The sequence below is a fragment of the Microplitis mediator genome, chromosome 4 (assembly GCF_029852145.1).
Source record: "Microplitis mediator isolate UGA2020A chromosome 4, iyMicMedi2.1, whole genome shotgun sequence".
Taxonomy (NCBI): Eukaryota; Metazoa; Arthropoda; class Insecta; order Hymenoptera; family Braconidae; genus Microplitis; species Microplitis mediator.
Window position 1 is genome coordinate 16,304,597 of NC_079972.1, and position 25,937 is coordinate 16,330,533.

General features: G+C 30.4%; 2 protein-coding genes across 13 annotated transcripts; one reads left to right on the forward strand and one right to left on the reverse strand.

Annotated features, from left to right (window-relative positions):
* The first annotated feature begins 633 nt into the window (after nucleotides 1-633).
* On the forward strand, nucleotides 634-9,057 carry LOC130666690 (transmembrane protein 94). 9 transcript variants are annotated; one of them, XM_057467896.1, is made up of 25 exons: nucleotides 634-729; nucleotides 1,134-1,308; nucleotides 1,417-1,551; nucleotides 1,617-1,756; nucleotides 1,866-2,059; nucleotides 2,135-2,608; nucleotides 2,696-2,961; nucleotides 3,049-3,197; nucleotides 3,282-3,504; nucleotides 3,707-3,817; nucleotides 4,173-4,266; nucleotides 4,339-4,556; nucleotides 4,681-4,916; nucleotides 4,994-5,118; nucleotides 5,312-5,460; nucleotides 6,108-6,251; nucleotides 6,469-6,612; nucleotides 6,788-6,932; nucleotides 6,998-7,206; nucleotides 7,361-7,535; nucleotides 7,623-7,868; nucleotides 7,935-8,199; nucleotides 8,285-8,378; nucleotides 8,466-8,627; nucleotides 8,698-9,056. In XM_057467896.1, the coding sequence occupies exons 2-25, from the start codon at nucleotides 1,205-1,207 to the stop codon at nucleotides 8,768-8,770; spliced, it is 4,275 nt and encodes a 1,424-aa protein (XP_057323879.1). In that variant the 5' UTR covers nucleotides 634-729; nucleotides 1,134-1,204; the 3' UTR covers nucleotides 8,771-9,056. The 9 variants fall into 9 exon arrangements, with proteins under 9 accessions (XP_057323879.1, XP_057323876.1, XP_057323883.1 ...); XM_057467893.1 differs by having other exon boundaries at nucleotides 643-854; nucleotides 1,125-1,308; nucleotides 3,285-3,504; nucleotides 8,698-9,057; XM_057467891.1 differs by having other exon boundaries at nucleotides 644-854; nucleotides 1,125-1,308.
* A 174-nt stretch (nucleotides 9,058-9,231) lies between these two features.
* LOC130666694 (GPI ethanolamine phosphate transferase 2) lies at nucleotides 9,232-13,622 on the reverse strand. Of its 4 annotated transcripts, none has more exons than XM_057467905.1 (12): nucleotides 13,290-13,622; nucleotides 13,063-13,228; nucleotides 12,775-12,979; nucleotides 12,478-12,687; nucleotides 12,207-12,398; nucleotides 11,736-12,114; nucleotides 11,409-11,638; nucleotides 10,708-11,320; nucleotides 10,425-10,596; nucleotides 10,053-10,362; nucleotides 9,749-9,936; nucleotides 9,232-9,653 (listed from the first exon to the last, which is right to left on the reverse strand). In XM_057467905.1, exons 1-12 carry the CDS (start codon nucleotides 13,306-13,308, stop codon nucleotides 9,413-9,415), a joined length of 2,925 nt encoding a protein of 974 aa, XP_057323888.1. In that variant the 5' UTR covers nucleotides 13,309-13,622; the 3' UTR covers nucleotides 9,232-9,412. The 4 variants fall into 4 exon arrangements, with proteins under 4 accessions (XP_057323888.1, XP_057323887.1, XP_057323889.1 ...); XM_057467904.1 differs by having other exon boundaries at nucleotides 9,232-9,656; nucleotides 13,290-13,620; XM_057467906.1 differs by lacking the exons at nucleotides 13,063-13,228; nucleotides 13,290-13,622 and having other exon boundaries at nucleotides 9,232-9,656; nucleotides 12,478-12,674; nucleotides 12,775-12,913.
* Nucleotides 13,623-25,937: the final 12,315 nt, after the last annotated feature.

Below are 25,937 nucleotides of genomic sequence, written 5' to 3' on the forward strand. Positions count from 1 at the left end.
TGATTAAAAGAGATGACAGGTATATACAATTACATACCAAAGAAACAAGATGGAGCAAGCTTGTTGTGATACAATAATTAATAATTATCTTATCGACTACTAGATATCACAATAAGTCAATTCTAAGTTGTGTATCTGTGAGTATCACCCTCTTGTTGTTATTTATTTTTCTCATCATTAGAAACAACGCAAGAATATTTTTTAATTAATAAATTTTCTAAGATATTTTTTATTTTTACAAAGAAATATCAATCTTGTTGATAAATTAATTTTGTTAATAAATAAAAAAAAATTTTTAAATGTAAAAATGGCACTCCATCCCTGGTGTCATTTTTAAGAGTTAAGATTATTGTTAAGATCGTTAATGATTAAATTGGAAACATTGTTATCAACATTATAGTTTTCAAATTTTGATCGTCGTAGTTTTCACGTGGTGGAGTCACTAGTTGGGTTTTCTAATTAGCTATAGTTCACCAGCAATTAAGACTAACTCATACCAACTGGCAAAAGTTACAAAAATTCTGTAGCCAACTTCGCATTATCTATTTCATAATGAATTCCCGGTATACTTGCAAGTTGTCTCGTATTTTTCTTTTTCTTTTTTTTTTTTTTTTTTTTCTGTAAGTTTTTCATTACTCATTTCATGATTTTCTCCAGTTACATTGTAATCTATTGTAATGGAAATCAAGAAAACATGATATATATAATTTTGAGAAGTGACGTAAAAATGTAATTACAATAACTAACAGAAATTTAATTTTTGGAAACGTTTATTGTAACAATGATTACTATATCTTTTAAATGATTATTAATTTGATATTATATTATAACAAATATAATATTAATATCTGTAGGTAAATTTATCTACATCTGATTTTTTTTTCTTTTACCAAACTTTTACATAATTTCTATTTAAATACTTTATGTAAATTTCATTATAAAATATAAATAGTATTATTTATATAAATATGTTATCAGTTTCATTTCAAAGCTTTAATCGTGTTTCTTTTTTTCTTTTTTTTTGTAAATTAATAATAGTCCTAATAGTTATTATTATTATTATTAAAATTTGTATACAAAAATAACTTTTGAGCCTAATGATGTTTATCCACTTTTCTGTTGAGAAATGCTAGGAGATAATTCTGGAGGGGATGCTTCAAATATTGTTTCAAGAGATGCGCAAAATTCAGATCATCAGTGTAAAATGGAAAATAAATTAGGACTAACAAATAAAGAGGCTTTGAATATTCTTCATGATGAAATAGAACGTGTTTTAATTGAATATCAAGATGATTATTATAAAAATAAGTGAGTTTTTTTTTTTTTTTTTTTTTTTTTTTTTTTCGTCACTAGTAGAAAAAAATACAATATATATGTATACATACATATATTTTTATAATAATATATTTTTGATAGAAAATATCGAGATTGGCTAAAAGATACACTACACCATAAAAGTCAATACACTACACTTTGTTGGACATCAGCTGTTGCATTGTTTATTAATGCTATTACTTTAATAATTGCCTATTTTAATACCCATGAACTAAGGTAAATTAATTAATTAATTTTTATTATTATTATTATTATTATTATTACTATTATTACTTTTGCAGGAGTTATTCATCACTGCCATATGAAGGATTAATTGTTTGTTGTCTTGTTGTACTAAATTTTATTTTAGTGATTTCTGACAATATTTTACGTCATAATGAAATACCTCACAGAATTAAAATTCTTTTAACAAAAATAAATGGTATAATCAAGTATAAAAAATCATTATTTTTTAAATATTAATTTAAAAAAAATATTATTACTATTTTGATGTGATTTTATGAATTATTATTATTAATGTTATTATATAGCTGCACAATCATTATGCAAATGGAAACCTGAAAATTTTCCACATCTTTGTACTCCATTGTCACCTTGCGTAACTCTACAATGGACTTATCGGGATAATGCAATCGTCAATTTACCATGGGCTTTATTGGTTACTGGTGATGTTATTGTAATTAAACCTGGTCAACAAGTACCTGGATATTGTATTCCGTACAATGTAATTTATTGAATTTATATATTATTCATTATTACTATATATTTGTTATTTATTGTATTTTTATTATTTTTTAAGGATCCAAATGGACCAGCTTTGCATGCCAAAGAAATCTACAGTCCTAATGTTAATCACAATACAAATGATATATTTACATCACCACAACCAAGAATTCCACTAAAAAATCAAATCTACATATTAAAGGAAACTCCTTATTTGATAAATTTACGAATGGCTTTAGATCAGGCCCTTGATCGACCGGTTACGTATCATAATCGTAAACGTCATCTTCTTATGATTTGTTGCATTGAACAATTGGTTTATCCTATTCTTTTAATAATTGTCTTACTAATAAATTTATTACGACATTTATATTTTCACAAGTATGCTGGTACTGGCCATTGGACTGAGTTATATTTATTGCAACCAGTTGCAGTTACACTTCCGTTATTGCCAATTATTTTTCCTGTATTTTGGATTTTTTTAAATTGCTTTGGAATGGCAAGATTTAAAGCTTTATTTCAACTTTATCAATCATCAAGTAAAATTTCGGTTGGTTTACTATTATTATTATTTATAAATTATTGAAATATATTACTATTGTTAATGTGTTATATTTATTATTTCATATAACAATAGTTAGTTGATCCATTTGACGATACAGACATAGCAGGACCTAATAATCCTGAGGTTGTTTATAATTGGTCAGAATTGGCCGAGTATTTTTTTGCAATAGTTTTTGGTAGAGAATTTATGATGTCACGTTCAGCAAGTATTCTTCACGTACTCGGGTCAGTTACGGCATTATGTTGCATTGATAAAAAAGGAATATTATCTTGGGCCAATCCGACCGCTGAAAAAGTTTTTTTTTTACGTAATGCCAATGCTGTTTCTCGTACATCTAGGTAATACAAAAATCATGTTTTTATTTTTTTTTTAATTATAAAATTTTGATATTTTAATTAAAAAATTTTATATATATTCAATTTTAGTTCTATTAGTCTTGACAAACCTTCAGAATCACCTCGAACAGCAACAACAACAGAACCACCACCTGTAATTGAGCAGCAACAACAAGAACAACAACAACAACAACAACAACAACAACAACAAAGTCAACGAACTTCTTACAATCACCATGGTAAAATTTTATTATTTTCTAAATTGTCATTATAATAGATGATTAATTAGTATTATTAAAAATATATGATATTACAAATATCAGTAGCTGAAGTTCTTGATTTAACTCATGACCATGCGTTACCATTTCGTCTTCAATTTGATGATCCCTCATGGAGGCATCATTTGAATTCCTTGAAGCCTCTGGGTCTGGCAATACTTTTAAATACCTGTAATATGGAAACTCAAGAACATTATACTCAATTCTGTTGTCACATTACCTGTGAAGCTCTTTATAATGAAAATTTAGTACCAGTTATTAACAGAAGGTATTTTAAATTAGTAATATAATATATATATATGTTTATTTATTGCCACTATATGATTATTATGATAAATAATAAAATAAATATTTTAAAAAACATAATTTAATGAAAAAAGACTAAACAATTATAAATAATCATGTTTGTAAACGATTAAATTTAGTAATGGTTTTACAACTTTAATTGTGTTGAATAATAAATTTGTCAGCTACAACAGCAACAACGATAAAATTGATTCACACGAGAAAGATACAATAATGCAAAGTTCGAGGCGAACGAATTTAATCGTCGAGGAATCTGAAAACATTGGAAAGACGGGGTCAGTTAAATTATGTCACTTAATTATAATAATAATTATTATTATTACTACTATTATTATTATTATTATTGTTATTATTATTATTATTATTAATATTAATATTAATATTATTATTAATTTATTTATTAATCTACTTGTAAACTCTTTTTAACTAGATATTTTAAATCTTTCTTACTATTATTAGTATTATTTTTATTATACTTAGATTCATATTCTTTCGGTGAGTGAACCTCGAACTCTGTAAATAAATCTTAGCCAATACTACTTTACTTTCATTAATTTGTCGTATTATTAATATTTTTTTATGTATTCATTTTTTAATTTATGGATTTTTAAAAATTATATATTTCAACAGATGTTTATGTGAGCTTGCCAAACAAATTGGATTTCAAGAACAAGCTCAGGAAATTTTTCAATTAGAACAACAGCTTTCAACTTTTCGACATGTTGTATGTATATTTTATTAACAAGAAGATAGCATTAGATATTAATTAAATAATTAACGTTAATAATTATTTTAGCAGCCAGAAATGGTTAGACGTGATATTAAATTTGCTAGATCATTAAGTATCGCAACAAAACTTAAATTTCCTTTTCCCCATATGGTAGCAGTTGTTATGAAAGAACGTACAGGTGGTAGTTTACAACTATTAACCCAAGGTACTGCTGATATTATATTGGATTCGTGTATTGAATTTTGGGATGGTCATGATCTTTGTCCATTAACTGCATCTGACAGGTTTAAAATTATATATATATATACTTCATTTATCTTAATATAATTAATTCTATATAATTTATAGTTTTTATTTTATTTTGATTTAATTTATCCTTATTTTTGATTTTATTATTAAAATATGTAGAAAAAAAATCCAAGATTTTTATCAGCGAACAAGTTTAACATCGTACTGTACTGCGTTTGCATACAGACCACTGATTCACAACGTCAACAATAAATTATCAAATATATATTTAGAACTTCCATCTGATAGTAAACATTTATACGCTCCTCACAGAAGTCCAACACCGTTACCATGGGATTTTCGAAATGTTTTAGATCCACGTGTTAAAGGATTGTTAGGACAATTTCATTCTACAGGTAAATATTTTATTTTATAACAATAACAATAATAATAAAATAATATTTAAATATTTATGGATTACTTTTTATCATAGATTCATTACTTTGTACAGAAAATAAAGATGAAGAAATTAATGATATTGATAGTTGTTTTGAAATGCAATGTAATCAAATATTTATTGGAATGGTAACAATGCAGTATCAAGCTCAAGCGGACATGGTTTGTATTTTACTATAATTATCATTATCAATATTTTTAATTAATAGAAGTAATATTGTCTAACTGATGCTTGCAAAAAATATTAATAGTAATTAAAAATATAATATATTATCATACTTTGTTATTAATTGAAATAATTTATTAATTATATTGGTCACTGACAATGACAACCATAACAATGGTATATTATTAGGTCCAATTGATTGAACAATTAGAAAGGGCGTGTATAAGATTTGTTCACTTCAGCAAGGAAAATGAATTACGTTCGCGTGTATTCTCAGAGAAGATGGGTCTTGAGAGTGGATGGAATTGCCATATTTCATTACTCAGCGAAAGAGCTAGGTATTATTAACTCTCGTTCATTTTATCATAATTCATTTAATTAATAAAACAAAATTAAAATAAAATAATAATAATAATAATTTTTTACACTAAAAGTTAAACGTTTATTTTTTTATTTATTATTATTATTATTTTTTTTTTTTTTTCGATATCTACTTCTTGACTTACATAATATCATATTATGTTATATTGTATTATGTACAGTTGGATAATTAATTTTTTGATATCACTTATGCTTTTGGGCTTTAATTATTAATTAAAAAAAAAAACAATTAGTTTTTTGATATCTATCGGTAAATTATTAGTATTATTATTATTATTAATAACATTTTTTCAATAAATTTCCGTATTTTATGTTAGATGTAGATAATTTAATTGACGCATATAAATTATAAAAGGAAAATTAACAAAGTTCAAAGTTATATTCTATTAAAATAATAATAATAATAATGTTAATTTTAATAATTTATGGTTGTTGAGTTTTATTATTTGCTTGATAATTTAATATAATAACTTTATTTTTTGATTGTTAAATTAACAATTTAATTGTTTGGAGTATATAATAATATAATATATTTTAATCTTAAAATTGTATATTTTAAGTGGGTATGTATGTGTACATGATGTAACTAACAAAATGACAATAGGTCAGAGAGCCCAGTAGGATGTTGGGTGAGCCAAGCAGCTGCTATGTCCTCACCAACGTCTTCTGACAAATTTAATCAGTATAATACTGATTCCTGCATGATGAACGAGGAGACCAGCGTATTGCTTAATCGTGTATGTCCTCGGTATGTTATTAAATATTTCACCTACCGAGGAATTTAATATTTATATTCATATTCATATTCATATTCATTATTATTTTGTTAACAATAATAAATACTTGATATCGAAATCAAGTTCAATAAAATTTATTTTAATTGTTATTTTCAAGCTATTTATTGCTCTATGTTATTGTTTCATAACTTTATTATTATTATTATTGGTTAAATAAAAATTTTACAGTTCTAATTTGGATGTAAGTCGGGCAATTAGTATGTCTGCACCAAGTGCAATAAATACAGATTATACTACTGTCAAATTCGAGGAAGAAACTACAGAATGGAACCCAGAGCCTGTTTTACATACAAAAAGTGCAATGAGTCACAGGTTTGTAATAAAAATACTTAAAATTTTATTATTTACGATTTTTATGTCATGAAAGTTATAATAATTTCATCTCAAGTGGGATTAGAATAAACATAAAAATTTGTAATAATTATTACTTAAGTATTATTTAAAAATATTAATTATTAATAATAAAAGTTAAAATGTATTTTTTTAGGGAACATGATATAATTAGAAGTGAGGACAGTGTACTGGTTCAAAGTGTTGATTTAGGATCTGGGCATGAAGCTTGGAGATCACTAAGCTGTCTTACTGATAGTACTGAACAGAGTGCTCCAGTTAATTTTGATTTATCTAATAGAGTAAGTAAATTAGTTTAATAAAAATAACAATAATAATAATAATAATAATAATAAAAATATTGTAGGCAAAATTACCAAGAGGAATAGATAAAATTCGTCCGCATATTGAAATGGTTGACAATGTACCTTTATTAGTATCGTTATTCACTGATTGTAATACAACTGTAACTCGGGAAATGTTACATATTATGCAAGATTATGGTGAAGTTGTTTGTGTACTTGGTTCATCAGCTAATGCTGAAAATATGCCAATATTTATGCAAGCAGATGCTGGGTAAAAAAATTTATTTGATTTTCGCTAAAAAAATTCCATGTCTCGCTGTTAAAAGTTTTTTTAACTATTTCTTAATTAACTTTTACATTTTCTGACATCAATCATTTTTTAAAATTTATTTGTTAATCTATATAAACAATAATAATAATTATAGAGTTGCAGTTGAACCTTTGTATCCACAAGTTTGTCAAAAAGTTCCTGTAATGATGAATACTCATGATTATCAAGGTCCATCACCAGTAGATTTAAGTCGTGCTCTTAACTCAATAGCTTGTTCTCTAAGTCTAAAACGCGAAGATCCAATAGCTTTATTTCATCTTGTAATGGAGGTAAGTTAATTAATTATAAAAATGCAATAAAATTAATAAACATATATACATGATATTTTATTTATTTTTGTTTGATCATAATTATAGGCCAGAGATTACATGAGGTGCTTATGGAATTGTGTTCAATTTTGGCTTTGTTGTGTTGTGACACTTTCTTTTGCCCAAGCGTTATCAGTATTTTTATTACTACCACCTTTACTTTCAATAAGTCAAGTAATGTGGTTAATTTGTTTAATTATTCCACTTTTATCTATGTCAATAATGGCCACACCAACAGATCCTACAATTATGCAAAGGGCTACAGGAAAAAATCAGTGTGTCATTAATGGCGAGGTATCATTAAATTACAAAATTTGTTTTATTATCATTATTATTAAATTTTTTTTTTCGTTTTTTTAGGTAGCTTTTTTTGTTATTTGGTGCTATGGTAGTAAATTTTTGCCAACAATAATAACACTTGTATTGTCACAAATGGTTTTTTACCTATTTTTATGTCCATTTTATACAATAAAAACAACAGCAACACCAACAATTAATAGAGAATGTTTTTATATTTATCCTGAAGTTAATAATAGTGATGTTAGTTGGGGTGGATGGAATTCTCAGCCAAATATTATATTTATGATGCAGCATTTTTCGTTAACGTTAATAGTTTTACATTTTGGTATGTACATAAAAAATGATTATATGAATTTGACAATACTATTGTTTTATATTATATGTTAATAAGTATATTTATATTATTTCAGTAACAATTTCATCAGGTTTTGTCCATAGAGAATATTTAATTTTTCGAAGATTGCCATTTAATAATTTATTTTGGTTTTGTAATATAGTTATTGTGTAAGTATATTTAATTGAAAAAAAAAAAATTGAAAATATATTATTTATAAAATAATTATAAGTTATTATTAACAATAATTATCATAGTTTAGGATTACAAGCTCTATTTTCTGGTAACACATTGTATAATTTATTGAAAGAAGAACAACAAAAAAATTCAAAATTTCCAATTCAATTGCCATTATATTTTTTAATATCTATTCCGATAGTTTTTATAATAAATGAGCTTGTAAAATGGCAAGAAATTAAGTAAGTATTACTAATAAATAAATAACAAAAAAATTAAAATATTTATTAAATTTAAATAAAATAATTTTAGAGCAAATGTGCGATATCAAAAGAGGGCACGATTAGAATTTGGTACAAAACTCGGAATGAATTCACCTTTTTAATTTTAAAAAACATAATAAATGTAAATACATTATTCAATACCATGTTTACAGTTTAATGCCAAATACAAAACCCTGCGTATATTAATATTAATAATAATAATAATAATAATATTATCATTTTTACATGATCAGTAAGTATTGTACATTTAAAAATATATTGTACACAATTATTAAAATGAGAGAAAATTCTGTCAATAATTAATATAAAATGTTAAAATACTCAATACGAAAGAGTAAATTTAAAATTTATAATACAAATTTAGTCATCGGATAAAATAATAAAATTTATATTACTTTAGCTATTATTGTTGTTATTATTATTACTATTATTCATTTTTTTTCGTATGTTATTCAATTTTTAAATATATTTGTGAGACTAAATTTTTTATAATTATTAGAATAACAAGCATTTAAAAATTTAAGTAGTTAACAATATAAAAATAATCTTAGATGTATTAAATATACATATAATGTACAATGAGTGATTGAGAATTATTATTATTATTAGCATTAAAAATGAAATATTTTTATATTATGTTCAAAATATTGATAATAGCTAATCGAAATATATATGTATATTAAAATATTTATTGTCATTGAAATATAATTGCAATGAGTGTCTTTTAATCGCATTAATTTGTTTTAAAAACATATATTCATATTTTTTTTTATTATTTTAATTGACATTATCAAAATATGAATTATAAAAATAGCAACAAATATTATTGCACAGTGTACGGCTTCGTATAATAATTTTGGTGCAAAAACTGACCATACAAATAAATGATACCTTTCAATACTTATAATTATTGTATATACAATTAGTGAAAATAATTTTAATAGCGCATACTGACGATTTATAAGGAACAATTTCTGACAGATACTGCTGTAAATAAAAAGAAAAAATAAATATATAATTAAATTAACACCCTGTATTTGTTGTAATTAATTATATGCTTCAGAATTTATTTTGCTTACGTGATATTATTATTATCAGTGATTTCCTCGGATGTACTACTTTGATAATATATTAACATTAAATATGCTAATACTGTAGAAGAAAAAGTATTTATACATACAAATAATCCAGCAATGTAAAATATATATGTTTGTAAGCCAACACAGCTTACAGCAACATCAATAGTTGCTAAACTATTTGAATTACCCTATAAAATAAATAAATTTAATTAAATTACATTGATATTTATATTTTCGATAGATTTAACAATTAAAATAATGTTAAATTGTATAAAATTGTTTGGTGAAAAAAAAATTTTAATACCTGATAAAAATAAAATACATTGCCAATACAATAACTTATGTAGGTTATTGATGAAATATTTTTTTTATTATCATAAATTTTAAAAAAATCATAAATAATTATTTGAGTTAGTAGTTGAATTGGTAATAATATGATATTGTAAGGTCGATGTAAAATTGCAGATACTAGTATCCAATATTCAATTAATAAATATATAAACCGGTTTATTAAATTGTGAATTGTATTTGTTGAGCAGTAAATAATATTTTTTATAGAATATATTAAATAAATGGTACAAACAATCCAAAATACATTAACTTCATATATTCCTCTGAAAATTGAATAAATATTTTGATTAATAATTTATTATATTAAAATATAAAAATTATTTACCTAGATTCAGGATAAAAAGGCAGTTTTAATAGATTCTGTTCCGAAGCATGTCGAAAATATACGCATATTAAAAAAAATGAATAAAAAATAAATTTAGTTCGTTGGTGTAATCGTTTATATTTTTCATTATTATCTAATTTGAATGTGAGAATAAAAAGTAATAATCCAAGAGCTGAAAAAAAAAAAAAAAAAACAAAAATGATTAATTAATTATGTATATATAATTGAATTCGGTTGATTATTTAAAATTTATTAGTTTAGTAGTTAATAAAAAAAAAATTACCAATTAATAAAATAAACGTCATATAAATGTTAGATTGTTGATTTAATGCCTTCAGCCATCCGTTAATATCCGGTTGATGAGCATACTTATTACCAGTGCTATTTAATTTTCTTAATAATCGATGTGTTATTAATAAAAACAAAATTTTTCCAGTGTCGTTGATAGTAGTAATTACATTATTTGTATAATAAAAATTAATAAATCTTTTTTTAATATAATAAATAAATATAAAAACAATGAATGTTGCCCAATAAAAATACCACGTTTGATGTTCTTCTTCTATAAAACTACTGCTGCCTAAACTTGAAGCGTGTAATATTGTAGCCAGTAAAAATAAAAAATTTAAATTGTTAAAATCAATATTAAAAAAATCAAGTCGTATAGATATTAAATAGCTATTTGTATTAAATAATATGAATATCATAATAATATTAGCTACTGAAAGATTGGTTATTTCTGATGATTCTTCATTATTATCATCAATAAAATTTTGTAATGAATAATTTAACAAATATGAAAAAATAACAAAAAATGTCCATGTATATAAAAATTTTTTAAATGAAAATTTTATATTATTTTCAACGTTGAAAGAAGTAAAAATTATTATGAAAACCTAATAAATAGAAATAATGTTATTATTTTATAATATATATATATATATGTGTATATTAATATAAAATATTTAAGTTTTATTAACTAACTTGAAATATTAAAGCAACAGCAATACTCATTAAGATAATATTATAGTGGACCATACTTTGAATGAGTAAATTTTTCATTTCTTGCAATGAATTTACATATAAATGAATTATGTCATTAACATGATTAAATTCATTCTCATTATTCATATTATTATAACTATTAAGTTTTTCAGTTGTATTTATCCATTTTGAATGTAACTCGATAGCTTTTAAATAATCAAAATAACATTCTAATAAAAAAAAAAAAATTTCATGTAATTAATTGTACAAAAAAAAAAAAATATATATAAATATATAAATGATAATAATAATGCAAGTAATACATACGTTTGTAATTGTAGTTTGATAGAGTTTTAAAATTATTAAATACTTGTTTAGCATTGTAATAAAGAATGTAGAGTTGATTTTCGAATGAAAGATTGTAATTATTAATAATCATGTTTAAAGAAACACTTCCGATGTTTGAGGATGGCAATGGAATTCCGAGCATTACAGATAAAGTAGCTGTTATATCAATTTGGTCTATTTGATTAAAAGTGTCATATAATAAGTTATTATTATTATTATTATCAGTGTAATGAGAAGTGCCACTAATAGCTATTAAAGGAACCAAAGTTTCCTCTGGGGTTGCTCCACCATGTCCTCCAGAATTTTTCATACCGTGATCCCCACATATTATAAATAATGATTCTCTACTTTGTTTGTTCTATTGTAATGTATTTCCAATAAAATAATAATTATGTAAGAAAAACCCTATTAAGTATTGTTGTTTAATAAATTAAGTGTATAATATATTACCCATTGTATAATTTTAGTTGATATTTCATCAATAATTTTATCCATTTCCTCAAGTTTAACTTTAATTAACGGGTTATTAGGACCATAGACATGCCCAATATGGTCAAGACCTAAATAATGAAGAATCATTATTGACCAATCATTAGATTTATTTAATTCATAATCAATATATTGAGTAACATTGTTATCAACCTAAAAATAAAGTATATTTTATTTACAAAGAACATGATTAATAATAGTAAAAATAATATGCAATATATTTTGTACAAACTTGAATAAAATCAGAAACTAAGAATGACGAAGTTCCCTTATGCCGGAAGAATATATCATTATACATTTGAAGCCATGTATCATCACCATAAAATATTAATTTATGATTATGTTTTTTGGCTTGTAAGAGTATATTATCAGTTGAAACGCGTGTTTCACCGAGATTAAAAACAACATCTATAAAATTTGACACAGTACCTGTAGTAATCGACTAATAATGAGTTAATAACAATAATAATTTAATAAATGGTAGATTATATTAATTGATAATTAAATAATAAATGATGAACAATGATACCTTAATTCTTGGCATTGTTACTGTTGGAATATTAACTTTAACCCGAAAAATAGAACCTAAATTATTATTTAATAATTTATGTGTTGAAAACATTGTTTTATTGTATTTTTCATTTATATTAAAAACGAAATCCCATCTAAATGCGTCAATAACCATTATTATCAACTTTTTAACAAGTGGTTTATAAAAAGTATTTGGTTTGAGGCTGAAAATGAAAAAATATCGAGTTAATGATTAATATTTGTTGTTATCACGAATAGTAATAAATATTATTGATAGTATACGTACGGAATATTATTGATATGTGTTGGCAGATCGTCCATAGATGCTGTAGGTTTATTGTTTTCATTGTAATAATTAATAGGAAAAAAACCAAATAAAAATAAAGAAATTCCTATGAGCCCACAGACAAGAGAATAAATAAAAATGTAATTTTCATTATTATTGAAGTTTTCTAAATAAAAATAAAAGAATATATAATAGTGGTTAATAAAAAAAGTATTGAAAAACCTTACTTTTAATATAATGCCCCATAATAAAAAACAGTATGCTTTAACGAATTAGTAATAATGTATAACTATAAAACTGATGATAGTGAAATATCAATGTATGATTTGTTTACATTATTACAAGACTTAAACTATAAATTTTACAAAATTTAGAAATTGAAATATGTGAGGTGACTTGTTTTCTGAACACATTATTCATTCGACAACAGGTTAGGGGTGTTTAAGAATAAACTCTACAAAAAAAATCGCGGTGTTTTAAAAAGCATTGAATCACAACAAAACACGTATTGTCATCCCACCAAGAGAATGCACCTCGTGAGTCGTCGGTTTTTACTCCCACTATAGATGTTTTATGTGCTAAATGTTCTCCCACTTTTCTGTGCGCATGCGCAAAAAACAAATTTTTCTTTCGATTTTTTTTAGTGTTTCTAACTAGAGGCCACTATAATAAACAAAAAAAGTTTATATTGAAATGAGTTTCTCCCAGCAGAAAAAAAGTTACAGGCCACTATTCATCGAAGATTATCAATCCATCTCCACCCATGTCCACCCACCCCTTTATTATTATTATTATAATTTATTTATTTTATTGACCATGTAGTCGAAACTACTTGCGACCATCCAAAAAAATACAATAATTACAAAGTATAGTATATAATTTTAACATAAAACATAATAAACCTTAAATATAATAAACTTAAAATTTTAACCTATTGACAATATGTCAATATAACAATTTATGGATCTGAACTCAAAAAGTAGATTTGGTTGTGGACTTTTTTGAGTGTTTCTAATTAGAGGCTACTATGATAAACAAGAAACGTTTATTTTATGATAAGTTATTCCCAGCAGAAGGAAAGTTATAGGCCAGGCTTCATAAAGAATCAATATTATCCATTTCCACCAATCTCCACCCATCTCCACCCATCCTTATATGGGTCGAAACTCAAAAAATAAATTTTTCTCAGGACTTTTTGTGGTCTTTCCTACTACAGGACACTATATGGAACAAAAAACGTTGATATTGTGAAGGGTTATTTCCAACAGGGCAAAAGTTACGGGCTACTCTTCAGAAAAATACATTTTGGCATCTCCACCGATCTCCACCCATGTCCACCCATCCTTATATGGGTCGAAACTCAAAAAATAAATTTTTCTCAGGACTTTTTGTGGTCTTTCCTACTACAGGACACTATATGGAACAAAAAACGTTTATATTGTGATGGGTTATTTCCAACAGGGCAAAAGTTACAGGCTACTCTTCAGAAAACTACATTTTGGCATCTCCACCCATCTCCACCCATGTCCACCCATCCTTATATGGGTCGAAACTCAAAAAATAAATTTTTCTCAGGACTTCTTGTGGTCTTTCCTACTACAGGACACTATATGGAACAAAAAACGTTTATATCGTGATGAGTTATTTCCAACAGGGCAAAAGTTACGGGCTACTCTTCAAAAAAATACATTTTGGCATCTCCACCCATGTCCACCCATCCTTATATGGGTCGAAACTCAAAAAATAAATTTTTCTCAGGACTTTTTGTGGTCTTTCCTACTACAGGACACTATATGGAACAAAAATCGTTTATATTGTGATGGGTTATTTCCAACAGGGCAAAAGTTAAGGGCTACTCTTCAGAAAAATACATTTTGGCATCTCCACCCATCTCCACCCATGTCCACCCATCCTTATATGGGTCGAAACTCAGAAAATAAATTTTTCTCAAGACTTTTTGTGGTCTTTCCTACTACAGGACACTATATGGAACAAAAAACGTTTATATTGTGATGGGTTATTTCCAACAGGGCAAAAGTTACGGGCTACTCTTCAAAAAAATACATTTTGGCATCTCCACCGATCTCCACCCATGTCCACCCATCCTTATATGGGTCGAAACTCAGAAAATAAATTTTTCTCAGGACTTTTTGTGGTCTTTCCTACAACAGGACACTATATGGAACAAAAAACGTTTATATTGTGATGGGTTATTTCCAACAGGGCAAAAGTTACGGGCTACTCTTCAGAAAAATACATTTTGGCATCTCCACCCATCTCCACCCATGTCCACCCATCCTTATATGGGTCGAAACTCAAAAAATAAATTTTTCTCAGGACTTTTTCTGGTCTTTCCTACTACAGGACACTATATGGAACAAAAAACGTTTATATTGTGATGGGTTATTTCCAACAGGGCAAAAGTTAAGGGCTACTCTTCAGAAAAATACATTTTGGCATCTCCATCCATCTCCACCCATGTCCACCCATCCTTATATGGGTCGAAACTCAGAAAATAAATTTTTCTCAAGACTTTTTGTGGTCTTTCCTACTACAGGACACTATATGGAACAAAAAACGTTTATATTGTGATGGGTTATTTCCAACAGGGCAAAAGTTACGGGCTACTCTTCAAAAAAATACATTTTGGCATCTCCACCGATCTCCACCCATGTCCACCCATCCTTATATGGGTCGAAACTCAGAAAATAAATTTTTCTCAGGACTTTTTGTGGTCTTTCCTACAACAGGACACTATATGGAACAAAAAACGTTTATATTGTGATGGGTTATTTCCAACAGGGCAAAAGTTACGGGCTACTCTTCAGAAAAATACATTTTGGCATCTCCACCCATCTCCACCCATGTCCACCCATCCTTATATGGGTCGAAACTCAAAAAATAAATTTTTCTCAGGACTTTTTCTGGTCTTTCCTACTACAGGACACTATATGGAACAAAAAACGTTTATATTGTGATGGGTTATTTCCAACAGGGCAAAAGTTACGGGCTACTCTTCAAAAAAATACATTTTGGCATCTCCACCCATCTCCACCCATGTCCACCCATCCTTATATGGGTCGAAACTCAGAAAATAAATTTTTCTCAGGACTTTTTGTGGTCTTTCCTACTACAGGACACTATATGGAACAAAAAACGTTTATATTGTGATGGGTTATTTCCAACAGGGCAAAAGTTACGGGCTACTCTTCAAAAAAATACATTTTGGCATCTCCACCCATCTCCACCCATGTCCACCCATCCTTATATGGGTCGAAACTCAGAAAATAAATTTTTCTCAGGACTTTTTGTGGTCTTTCCTACTACAGGACACTATATGGAACAAAAAACGTTTATATTGTGATGGGTTATTTCCAACAGGGCAAAAGTTACGGGCTACTCTTCAAAAATATACATTTTGGCATCTCCACCCATGTCCACCCATCCTTATATGGGTCGAAACTCAAAAAATAAATTTTTCTCAGGACTTCTTGTGGTCTTTCCTACTACAGGACACTATATGGAACAAAAAACGTTTATATTGTGATGGGTTATTTCCAACAGGGCAAAAGTTACGGGCTACTCTTCAGAAAAATACATTTTGGCATCTCCACCCATCTCCACCCATGTCCACCCATCCTTATATGGGTCGAAACTCAAAAAATAAATTTTTCTCAGGACTTTTTGTGGTCTTTCCTACTACAGGACACTATATGGAACAAAAAACGTTTATATTGTGATGGGTTATTTCCAACAGGGCAAAAGTTACAGGCTACTCTTCAGAAAAATACATTTTGGCATCTCCACCCATCTCCACCCATGTCCACCCATCCTTATGTGGGTCGAAACTCAAAAAATAAATTTTTCTCAGGACTTTTTCTGGTCTTTCCTACTACAGGACACTATATGGAACAAAAAACGTTTATATTGTGATGGGTTATTTCCAACAGGGCAAAAGTTACGGGCTACTCTTCAGAAAAATACATTTTGGCATCTCCACCCATCTCCACCCATGTTCACCCATCCTTATATGGGTCGAAACTCAAAAAATAAATTTTTCTCAGGACTTTTTGTGGTCTTTCCTACTACAGGACACTATATGGAACAAAAAACGTTTATATTGTGATGGGTTATTTCCAACAGGGCAAAAGTTACCGGCTACTCTTTAAAAAAATACATTTTGGCATCTCCACCCATCTCCACCCATGTCCACCCATCCTTATATGGGTCGAAACTCAAAAAATAAATTTTTCTCAGGACTTTTTCTGGTCTTTCCTACTACAAGACACTATATGGAACAAAAAACGTTTATATTGTGATGGGTTATTTCCAACAGGGCAAAAGTTACGGGCTACTCTTCAGAAAAATACATTTTGGCATCTCCACCCATCTCCACCGATGTCCACCCATCCTTATATGGGTCGAAACTCAAAAAATAAATTTTTCTCAGGACTTTTTCTGGTCTTTCCTACTACAAGACACTATATGGAACAAAAAACGTTTATATTGTGATGGATTATTTCCAACAGGGCAAAAGTTACGGGCTACTCTTCAGAAAAATACATTTTGGCATCTCCACCGATCTCCACCCATGTCCACCCGTCCTTATATGGGTCAAAACTCAAAAAATAAATTTTTCTCAGGACTTTTTGTGGTCTTTCCTACTACAGGACACTATATGGAGAAAAAACCGTATATATTGTGATGAGTTATTTCCAACAGTGCAAAAGTTACGGGCTACTCTTCAGAAAAATACATTTTGGCATCTCCACCCATCTCCACCCATGTCCACCCATCCTTATATGGGTCGAAACTCAAAAAATAAATTTTTCTTAGGACTTTTTGTGGTCTTTCCTACTACAGGACACTATATGGAACAAAAAACGTTTATATTGTGATGGGTTATTTCCAACAGGGCAAAAGTTACGGGCTACTCTTCAAAAATATACATTTTGGCATCTCCACCCATGTCCACCCATCCTTATATGGGTCGAAACTCAAAAAATAAATTTTTCTCAGGACTTCTTGTGGTCTTTCCTACTACAGGACACTATATGGAACAAAAAACGTTTATATTGTGATGGGTTATTTCCAACAGGGCAAAAGTTACGGGCTACTCTTCAGAAAAATACATTTTGGCATCTCCACCCATCTCCACCCATGTCCACCCATCCTTATATGGGTCGAAACTCAAAAAATAAATTTTTCTCAGGACTTTTTGTGGTCTTTCCTACTACAGGACACTATATGAAACAAAAAACGTTAATATTGTGATGGGTTATTTCCAACAGGGCAAAAGTTACGGGCTACTCTTCAAAAAAATACATTTTGGCATCTCCACCCATCTCCACCCATGTCCACCCATCCTTATATGGGTCGAAACTCAAAAAATAAATTTTTCTCAGGACTTCTTGTGGTCTTTCCTACTACAGGACACTATATGGAACAAAAAACGTTTATATTGTGATGAGTTATTTCCAACAGGGCAAAAGTTACGGGCTACTCTTCAAAAAAATACATTTTGGCATCTCCACCCATCTCCACCCATGTCCACCCATCCTTATATGGGTCGAAACTCAAAAAATAAATTTTTCTTAGGACTTTTTGTGGTCTTTTCTACTACAGGACACTATATGGAACAAAAAACGTTTATATTGTGATGGGTTATTTCCAACAGGGCAAAAGTTACGGGCTACTCTTCAGAAAAATACATTTTGGCATCTCCACCCATCTCCACCCATGTCCACCCATCCTTATATGGGTCGAAACTCAAAAAATAAATTTTTCTTAGGACTTTTTGTGGTCTTTCCTACTACAGGACACTATATGGAACAAAAAACGTTTATATTGTGATGGGTTATTTCCAACAGGGCAAAAGTTACGGGCTACTCTTCAAAAAAATACATTTTGGCATCTCCACCCATCTCCACCCATGTCCACCCATCCTTATATGGGTCAAAACTCAAAAAATAAATTTTTCTCAGGACTTTTTGTGGTCTTTCCTACTACAGGACACTATATGGAACAAAAAACGTTAATATTGTGATGGGTTATTTCCAACAGGGCAAAAGTTACGGGCTACTCTTCAGAAAAATACATTTTGGCATCTCCACCCATCTCCACCCATGTCAACCCATCCTTATATGGGTCGAAACTCAAAAAATAAATTTTTCTCAGGACTTTTTCTGGTCTTTCCTACTACAGGACACTATATGGAACAAAAAACGTTAATATTGTGATGGGTTATTTCCAACAGGGCAAAAGTTACCGGCTACTCTTTAAAAAAATACATTTTGGCATCTCCACCCATCTCCACCCATGTCCACCCATCCTTATATGGGTCGAAACTCAAAAAATAAATTTTTCTCAGGACTTTTTCTGGTCTTTCCTACTACAAGACACTATATGGAACAAAAAACGTTTATATTGTGATGGGTTATTTCCAACAGGGCAAAAGTTACGGGCTACTCTTCAGAAAAATACATTTTGGCATCTCCACCCATCTCCACCCATGTCCACCCGTCCTTATATGGGTCAAAACTCAAAAAATAAATTTTTCTCAGGACTTTTTGTGGTCTTTCCTACTACAGGACACTATATGGAAAAAAAACCGTATATATTGTGATGAGTTATTTCCAACAGGGCAAAAGTTACGGGCTACTCTTCAGAAAAATACATTTTGGCATCTCCACCCATCTCCACCCATGTCCACCCATCCTTATATGGGTCGAAACTCAAAAAATAAATTTTTCTCAGGACTTTTTGTGGTCTTTCCTACTACAGGACACTATATGGAACAAAAAACGTTAATATTGTGATCGGTTATTTCCAACCGGGCAAAAGTTACGGGCTACTCTTCAGAAAAATACATTTTGGCATCTCCACCCATCTCCACCCATGTCCACCCATCCTTATATGGGTCGAAACTCAAAAAATAAATTTTTCTCAGGACTTTTTGTGGTCTTTCCTACTACAGGACACTATATGGAACAAAAAACGTTTATATTGTGATGGGTTATTTCCAACAGGGCAAAAGTTACGGGCTACTCTTCAGAAAAATACATTTTGGCATCTCCACCGATCTCCACCCATGTCCACCCATCCTTATATGGGTCGAAACTCAAAAAATAAATTTTTCTCAGGACTTTTTCTGGTCTTTCCTACTACAGGACACTATATGGAACAAAAAACGTTAATATTGTGATGGGTTATTTCCAACAGGGCAAAAGTTACGGGCTACTCTTCAGAAAAATACATTTTGGCATTTCCACCCATCTCCACCCATGTCCACCCATCCTTATATGGGTCGAAACTCAAAAAATAAATTTTTCTCAGGACTTTTTGTGGTCTTTCCTACTACAGGACACTATATGGAACAAAAAACGCTTATATTGTGATGGGTTATTTCCAACAGGGCAAAAGTTACGGGCTACTCTTCAGAAAAATACATTTTGGCATCTCCACCGATCTCCACCCATGTCCACCCATCCTTATATGGGTCGAAACTCAAAAAATAAATTTTTCTCAGGACTTTTTCTGGTCTTTCCTACTACAGGACACTATATGGAACAAAAAACGTTAATATTGTGATGGGTTATTTCCAACAGGGCAAAAGTTACGGGCTACTCTTCAGAAAAATACATTTTGGCATCTCCACCCATCTCCACCCATGTCCACCCATCCTTATATGGGTCGAAACTCAGAAAATAAATTTTTCTCAGGACTTTTTGTGGTCTTTCCTACTACAGGACACTATATGGAACAAAAAACGTTAATATTGTGATCGGTTATTTCCAACCGGGCAAAAGTTACGGGCTACTCTTCAGAAAAATACATTTTGGCATCTCCACCCATCTCCACCCATGTCCACCCATCCTTATATGGGTCGAAACTCAAAAAATAAATTTTTCTCAGGACTTTTTCTGGTCTTTCCTACTACAGGACACTATATGGAACAAAAAACGTTTATATTGTGATGGGTTATTTCCAACAGGGCAAAAGTTACGGGCTACTCTTCAAAAAATACATTTTGGCATCTCCACCCATCTCCACCCATGTCCACCCATCCTTATATGGGTCGAAACTCAGAAAATAAATTTTTCTCAGGACTTTTTGTGGTCTTTCCTACTACAGGACACTATATGGAACAAAAAACGTTTATATAGTGATGGGTTATTTCCAACAGGGCAAAAGTTACAGGCTACTCTTCAGAAAAATACATTTTGGCATCTCCACCCATCTCCACCCATGTCCACCCATCCTTATATGGGTCGAAACTCAAAAAATAAATTTTTCTCAGGACTTTTTCTGGTCTTTCCTACTACAAGACACTATATGGAACAAAAAACGTTAATATTGTGATGGGTTATTTCCAACAGGGCAAAAGTTACGGGCTACTCTTCAAAAAAATACATTTTGGCATCTCCACCCATCTCCACCCATGTCCACCCATCCTTATATGGGTCGAAACTCAAAAAATAAATTTTTCTCAGGACTTTTTCTGGTCTTTCCTACTACAGGACACTATATGGAACAAAAAACGTTTATATTGTGATGGGTTATTTCCAACAGGGCAAAAGTTACAGGCTACTCTTCAGAAAAATACATTTTGGCATCTCCACCCATCTCCACCCATGTCCACCCATCCTTATATGGGTCGAAACTCAAAAAATAAATTTTTCTCAGGACTTTTTGTGGTCTTTCCTACTACAGGACACTATATGAAACAAAAAACGTTAATATTGTGATGGGTTATTTCCAACAGGGCAAAAGTTACGGGCTACTCTTCAAAAAAATACATTTTGGCATCTCCACCCATCTCCACCCATGTCCACCCATCCTTATATGGGTCGAAACTCAAAAAATAAATTTTTCTCAGGACTTCTTGTGGTCTTTCCTACTACAGGACACTATATGGAACAAAAAACGTTTATATTGTGATGAGTTATTTCCAACAGGGCAAAAGTTACGGGCTACTCTTCAAAAAAATACATTTTGGCATCTCCACCCATCTCCACCCATGTCCACCCATCCTTATATGGGTCGAAACTCAAAAAATAAATTTTTCTTAGGACTTTTTGTGGTCTTTTCTACTACAGGACACTATATGGAACAAAAAACGTTTATATTGTGATGGGTTATTTCCAACAGGGCAAAAGTTACGGGCTACTCTTCAGAAAAATACATTTTGGCATCTCCACCCATCTCCACCCATGTCCACCCATCCTTATATGGGTCGAAACTCAAAAAATAAATTTTTCTTAGGACTTTTTGTGGTCTTTCCTACTACAGGACACTATATGGAACAAAAAACGTTTATATTGTGATGGGTTATTTCCAACAGGGCAAAAGTTACGGGCTACTCTTCAAAAATATACATTTTGGCATCTCCACCCATGTCCACCCATCCTTATATGGGTCGAAACTCAAAAAATAAATTTTTCTCAGGACTTTTTGTGGTCTTTCCTACTACAGGACACTATATGGAACAAAAAACGTTTATATTGTGATGGGTTATTTCCAACAGGGCAAAAGTTACAGGCTACTCTTCAGAAAAATACATTTTGGCATCTCCACCCATCTCCACCCATGTCCACCCATCCTTATGTGGGTCGAAACTCAAAAAATAAATTTTTCTCAGGACTTTTTGTGGTCTTTCCTACTACAGGACACTATATGGAACAAAAAACGTTTATATTGTGATGGGTTATTTCCAACAGGGCAAAAGTTACAGGCTACTCTTCAGAAAAATACATTTTGGCATCTCCACCCATCTCCACCCATGTCCACCCATCCTTATATGGGTCGAAACTCAAAAAATAAATTTTTCTCAGGACTTTTTGTGGTCTTTCCTACTACAGGACACTATATGGAACAAAAAACGTTAATATTGTGATGGGTTATTTCCAACAGGGCAAAAGTTACGGGCTACTCTTCAAAAAAATACATTTTGGCATCTCCACCCATCTCCACCGATGTCCACCCATCCTTATATGGGTCGAAACTCAAAAAATAAATTTTTCTCAGGACTTTTTGTGGTCTTTCCTACTACAGGACACTATATGGAACAAAAAACGTTAATATTGTGATGGGTTATTTCCAACAGGGCAAAAGTTACGGGCTACTCTTCAGAAAAATACATTTTGGCATCTCCACCGATCTCCACCCATGTCAATCCATCCTTATATGGGTCGAAACTCAAAAAATAAATTTTTCTCAGGACTTTTTCTGGTCTTTCCTACTACAGGACACTATATGGAACAAAAAACGTTAATATTGTGATGGGTTATTTCCAACAGGGCAAAAGTTACCGGCTACTCTTTAAAAAAATACATTTTGGCATCTCCACCCATCTCCACCCATGTCCACCCATCCTTATATGGGTCGAAACTCAAAAAATAAATTTTTCTTAGGACTTTTTGTGGTCTTTCCTACTACAGGACACTATATGGAACAAAAAACGTTTATATTGTGATGGGTTATTTCCAACAGGGCAAAAGTTACGGGCTACTCTTCAGAAAAATACATTTTGGCATCTCCACCCATCTCCACCGATGTCCACCCATCCTTATATGGGTCGAAACTCAAAAAATAAATTTTTCTCAGGACTTTTTCTGGTCTTTCCTACTACAAGACACTATATGGAACAAAAAACGTTTATATTGTGATGGATTATTTCCAACAGGGCAAAAGTTACGGGCTACTCTTCAGAAAAATACATTTTGGCATCTCCACCGATCTCCACCCATGTCCACCCGTCCTTATATGGGTCAAAACTCAAAAAATAAATTTTTCTCAGGACTTTTTGTGGTCTTTCCTACTACAGGACACTATATGGAGAAAAAACCGTATATATTGTGATGAGTTATTTCCAACAGTGCAAAAGTTACGGGCTACTCTTCAGAAAAATACATTTTGGCATCTCCACCCATCTCCACCCATGTCCACCCATCCTTATATGGGTCGAAACTCAAAAAATAAATTTTTCTTAGGACTTTTTGTGGTCTTTCCTACTACAGGACACTATATGGAACAAAAAACGTTTATATTGTGATGGGTTATTTCCAACAGGGCAAAAGTTACGGGCTACTCTTCAAAAAAATACATTTTGGCATCTCCACCCATCTCCACCCATGTCCACCCATCCTTATATGGGTCAAAACTCAAAAAATAAATTTTTCTCAGGACTTTTTGTGGTCTTTCCTACTACAGGACACTATATGGAACAAAAAACGTTAATATTGTGATGGGTTATTTCCAACAGGGCAAAAGTTACGGGCTACTCTTCAGAAAAATACATTTTGGCATCTCCACCCATCTCCACCCATGTCAACCCATCCTTATATGGGTCGAAACTCAAAAAATAAATTTTTCTCAGGACTTTTTCTGGTCTTTCCTACTACAGGACACTATATGGAACAAAAAACGTTAATATTGTGATGGGTTATTTCCAACAGGGCAAAAGTTACCGGCTACTCTTTAAAAAAATACATTTTGGCATCTCCACCCATCTCCACCCATGTCCACCCATCCTTATATGGGTCGAAACTCAAAAAATAAATTTTTCTCAGGACTTTTTCTGGTCTTTCCTACTACAAGACACTATATGGAACAAAAAACGTTTATATTGTGATGGGTTATTTCCAACAGGGCAAAAGTTACGGGCTACTCTTCAGAAAAATACATTTTGGCATCTCCACCCATCTCCACCGATGTCCACCCATCCTTATATGGGTCGAAACTCAAAAAATAAATTTTTCTCAGGACTTTTTCTGGTCTTTCCTACTACAAGACACTATATGGAACAAAAAACGTTTATATTGTGATGGATTATTTCCAACAGGGCAAAAGTTACGGGCTACTCTTCAGAAAAATACATTTTGGCATCTCCACCGATCTCCACCCATGTCCACCCGTCCTTATATGGGTCAAAACTCAAAAATAAATTTTTCTCAGGACTTTTTGTGGTCTTTCCTACTACAGGACACTATATGGAGAAAAAACCGTATATATTGTGATGAGTTATTTCCAACAGTGCAAAAGTTACGGGCTACTCTTCAGAAAAATACATTTTGGCATCTCCACCCATCTCCACCCATGTCCACCCATCCTTATATGGGTCGAAACTCAAAAAATAAATTTTTCTTAGGACTTTTTGTGGTCTTTCCTACTACAGGACACTATATGGAACAAAAAACGTTTATATTGTGATGGGTTATTTCCAACAGGGCAAAAGTTACGGGCTACTCTTCAAAAATATACATTTTGGCATCTCCACCCATGTCCACCCATCCTTATATGGGTCGAAACTCAAAAAATAAATTTTTCTCAGGACTTCTTGTGGTCTTTCCTACTACAGGACACTATATGGAACAAAAAACGTTTATATTGTGATGGGTTATTTCCAACAGGGCAAAAGTTACGGGCTACTCTTCAGAAAAATACATTTTGGCATCTCCACCCATCTCCACCCATGTCCACCCATCCTTATATGGGTCGAAACTCAAAAAATAAATTTTTCTCAGGACTTTTTGTGGTCTTTCCTACTACAGGACACTATATGAAACAAAAAACGTTAATATTGTGATGGGTTATTTCCAACAGGGCAAAAGTTACGGGCTACTCTTCAAAAAAATACATTTTGGCATCTCCACCCATCTCCACCCATGTCCACCCATCCTTATATGGGTCGAAACTCAAAAAATAAATTTTTCTCAGGACTTCTTGTGGTCTTTCCTACTACAGGACACTATATGGAACAAAAAACGTTTATATTGTGATGAGTTATTTCCAACAGGGCAAAAGTTACGGGCTACTCTTCAAAAAAATACATTTTGGCATCTCCACCCATCTCCACCCATGTCCACCCATCCTTA